This window comes from Protobothrops mucrosquamatus, unplaced genomic scaffold, assembly GCF_001527695.2.
Source record: "Protobothrops mucrosquamatus isolate PMUCROS unplaced genomic scaffold, P.Mucros_1.0 scaffold8911, whole genome shotgun sequence".
Classification (NCBI taxonomy): domain Eukaryota; kingdom Metazoa; phylum Chordata; class Lepidosauria; order Squamata; family Viperidae; genus Protobothrops; species Protobothrops mucrosquamatus.
The window spans coordinates 7,702-11,642 of NW_015394704.1; the positions used below are offsets into that span (position 1 = coordinate 7,702).

Sequence of the window (3,941 nt, forward strand, 5' to 3'; positions counted from 1 at the left end):
TTAGCTTCCTGGGGTGTCCCTGCCAGGTTTCCCACTTTCAGTTCCATATAACAAAGTAGACAAAAGCACACTCTTATTACAGTCATTTTTCTCTTACTTCATGACATATAGGCGAGCACAAACTTTTATCCAACTTTCTACCAGCATTTGAATATGTTCACATTTTAAAGTGTTATCCCATTTTTAGTACACATTTTTCTAGGTTTTGTGGCCAGCTCTACCTCTGATAAGGAGACCAACAATGAGCATTCCAGAAAACCTGGATGAACTGCTGCCTGAGTTGCTGAAGGAAGATGAAATTAGTGCTTGTGGTGCTGGTGCTGCTATTGCTATCTGAAGATGAGGAGTTTGAGCAAGGGTGCACCACTCGGACAGTAGAGCAGAGCAGAGCAAGAACATTCTGCAAGGAACCTCATTCCTCCAAATAAGCAACACTGGGGCTGTTTCTATTTAAGAAGAGCATAGAGTTCAAGCCTCTCCATTGGCAACAACCGATTGCTTACCAGACCCCGTGTGCCTTTCCTTCTGATCTGAAACCTTGTGACTTTGACTCTGGCCTGATGTAAGCCCCCCCCTCCCCATCCCAAGTAAATCAGACAGGAAAAATGGTGAGCTTATTCCACTTTATTGTAAGGCTGAGTTAAGAGAATCTTGCAAGTCTAAAAGTATGAATCTCCCACTGTCTCATTTTAACCACCTGATCAATTAGAGTGAACCTCTTCTAAATTTCTTGTTCTGCCTCTTATTTAGTTATGGGCTTTCCCTAGCATTTATCTGATCCTTAGCTAGGTAGCAATTTTTTCTCTCTTTTTCCAAGATCATTCCGATGTACCATTACATCACTCTCACTCCCCTTCTCCCAAATTCCCATGGGAAACAAGTTGAGGGCTATGAGAGGGAAAATTTATTATTTTTATTTGTTTGTTTCTTTAATTTCTATAGCAGTCCATCTCAACTGATTAACTCTAGACTGCAAACTCTTCTAAAATGTATGTGTGTTGTTCCACTCCCCGCCCCAATTCTCAAGATCACTAGTAGGGGCCCTATATTATCTCCTCCCATTTACGTGACAGCTGCCCCTCCCTTGGGAATCTGTGGTTTATACTCACATCTTGGTACCTGATGTGGAAGGAGCAGATGCATTTCCCCTTACTCCGGCTCTTGCTCTTCCCGAGGCTTCCTCCACCCCATAGATGAACTCTTCCTGCTCATCTTGATTATCACCTAACTCCTGCAAGGCCAGTAGTAGCCAAGGAAAGATGTGTTCATTCAAATATTGATCATGAAAACCTTATACCAATTATAGAACATGCACATCTATTCCTGACTCCCAAAGCATTACATGTCCCAAATTCATTGAGAAGATCTGCAAGGCCGTTCTTACAGATTCATTCCCGTTCTTTTTGTCTTTTATGTATTTGTCCTACCTTTTTCCATTTCTGCACATAATGTTATTCCTTTGAAAATTTCAGTTTTTACATTCTTACATGTTTGGTTTTTTAAATTTAAGAAACATCTTTATTTTGGTTAGAAATAAAAAAATGGGAGTACAGTGGATCTGCAAGTTGAACATGACCTGCTCCCCCCATTATAATGATGTCAGGTGAGAAAGAAGGAAGGAAGGAAGGAAGGAAGGAAGGAAGGAAGGAAGGGGTTTGTTCATATACTGTATTTGGTTTAGCATTTGTCTTTCATAAAATCAGCTTCCCCAAATTTGAGTTATACCCTCATCTCCAACGTGTCCCTCCTCATTTAACTAAATGCCTTCCATGAAAATGGAGCAATCCTCCAACCAAAGTTCATACTGTCCTTTATGCTAATCCCAAAAGTATGATGTGATTGGGAATAATACATCTCTGGTCATCCATTCCAGGCAACAGTTTTTTAAAGTCAATCTAACATATGGGAAGGGGACTTTCCACCATCTAGTCTATTTAATATCATCATTCATTGGTGTGGAGGGAGATCATGTTGTGGATATACACATCTCCGTGTTTGGTTGGAAAAGGTACCTAAATTTTGGTTAGAGGCAATCTAAAACAAAGTGAGCAAGTCTGAATGAACATGCAGTTGAACACAAGGGTCTGGTGCTTGCTCAGTCTAGTCAATTTTTTTATGCACTATTGCAGGAGTCCCCAACCGTTGACAACCGGGCCGCGCAAGCAATGGGCGAGTGGACGAAACTCCACTCCTGCTGCTTGTACAAAAACTATCCCCTCTCCCCCATAACCGTAGCTGCCGATAACCCTACTGGTCCGCAGACCCAAAAAGATTGGGGATCGCTGCATTGTAGGAAATGCAGATGAACATTCACATGATTTGAATAATGAGTAGATATGTAGGGACCATGAGTAACTACGTATCCTCATACTGGTTAAACAGTGCTGAAGAAAACAGCTTAGTGTAACAATGTTGCATTTAATAAATTAAAGACATGTGGAAAGAGAAAAGGAAATACCTTACATGTTTTGCAAGCTTACACACAAACCAATCATTCTCACTATCCTTCTGTCATAGGATAGAGTTCCTGACCCATCTCAAAAGGGTTGACTGTGTGGGAGGAAGGCCAAGCAAATATTCCTGCCAGATCAGATGCTCGGCATTCTCTATTCCCACAAGATGTTTATGAATATTCTCTCTATCTGATATATTCCCTAAATATTCTGTATTGGGGTCTCCTGTTTGCAATGTTGTCAATGGCATGATAGAATAAAAGGAGTAGTGCAAATAGTTTTTCAGAAACTGCATATTAGCATGTCAAAGCATTTGTATGTTTATTTAAGAGAATGCTTAGAATTCAATGCATGGAAAGAGTTTCAGTGGGAGACTCCATGGAAGTTTGGATTCCTTCCTCAGCTGCTGAATCCAGCCCCTCTCAAAGGATTCTATCAATCCAATCAAGAATTGTAGTCAGTGTTACCCTGGAAAGGAGACAATGAAAATCAAGTTGTCAACAGTAGATTTTTCAATAGTGTGTGTAATCGCTATGTGATTCCCGTTGTCCATTCTAATGTGGAAATGCTCACATAACCATTTGCAGAGAAAACCATAAAAACAAAAGGCTACTTTTAGGGCACTTAGTTATGAATTTTTGAGAGTATTTTTAACTTTCTAAATGATTACTGATTGATCCCAATGATGAGCTCCAGTTTCCCTAATACTAGTTCAGGACCTAGATTGCAAAACTTCCCTACCAGTAGGTTTGCATTCTTGTAGGCATTCCTCCGAAGTTAAGAAGTTGTTTTCATTCCCTCCGCATCCACTATAAACAAACAACGTACACTTCCCAGTTATTGTGTCGAAATAAAAGCGACCAGCAGGAGTCGTGCACCTTCCTACTTGTGGTTGAATGAAACATTTCTGGGGAAGTATAACTGAAAGTGAAAAGAAGAAAATAAGACAGACTGTCCCTTTTAAGGAAATCCAGAAGATCATCACATGAAAATATATCCAGAGTGCAGGGCAACATGAATATTTGAGCATCTACTGGAAAAGTCGATCCTGAGCAATCCACTCCAAACATCAAAAAAAGTGAAAACAATTTCCCTACCCTAACATGGCGAGAACACTCAAATTTGAGTCATTGCCACTTGCTATTACAAGTCCTCAAAGAGCTGAAGTGCAGCTAAGAAGAGGCACGAGATCCCCATTCCTAAGATCCCAGACTTCTGGGATGGACGGAGGAGCTCCTGGGAGAGGTTTCCTCCCAATTGCTTGAAGGTTAGGGTTTGTATTCCAGCAGGCAGAAGGAGAAACCCCTTCTAGAGCTGGGCATTCAACACTTGGAGGAAGGGCACCTGGAAGTGGAGGGGTGGATGGCCATTCCCTTTCCTCCTCTTCCAAAGACTTCACATGGACCTTCTCTTCACCCAGGTTTAAGTATTTGCAGAGTCTACTTAGGATGGATTCCCAAAATTGAATTTTTATTGTCTTTCTATAGA

General features: G+C 40.9%; 1 protein-coding gene across 1 annotated transcript in view; it reads right to left on the reverse strand.

Annotated features, from left to right (window-relative positions):
• Positions 1–3,941, reverse strand: part of LOC114923720 (boophilin-G2-like) — a gene marked incomplete at its 3' end in the record, with an annotated part of 14,028 nt that overhangs the window by 3,064 nt on the left and 7,023 nt on the right. Inside the window, exon 2 of the mRNA XM_029287054.1 lies at positions 3,195–3,360. Within this exon, the coding sequence (XP_029142887.1) occupies positions 3,195–3,360 (166 nt within the window). The remainder of the gene's footprint in view (positions 1–3,194; positions 3,361–3,941) is intronic.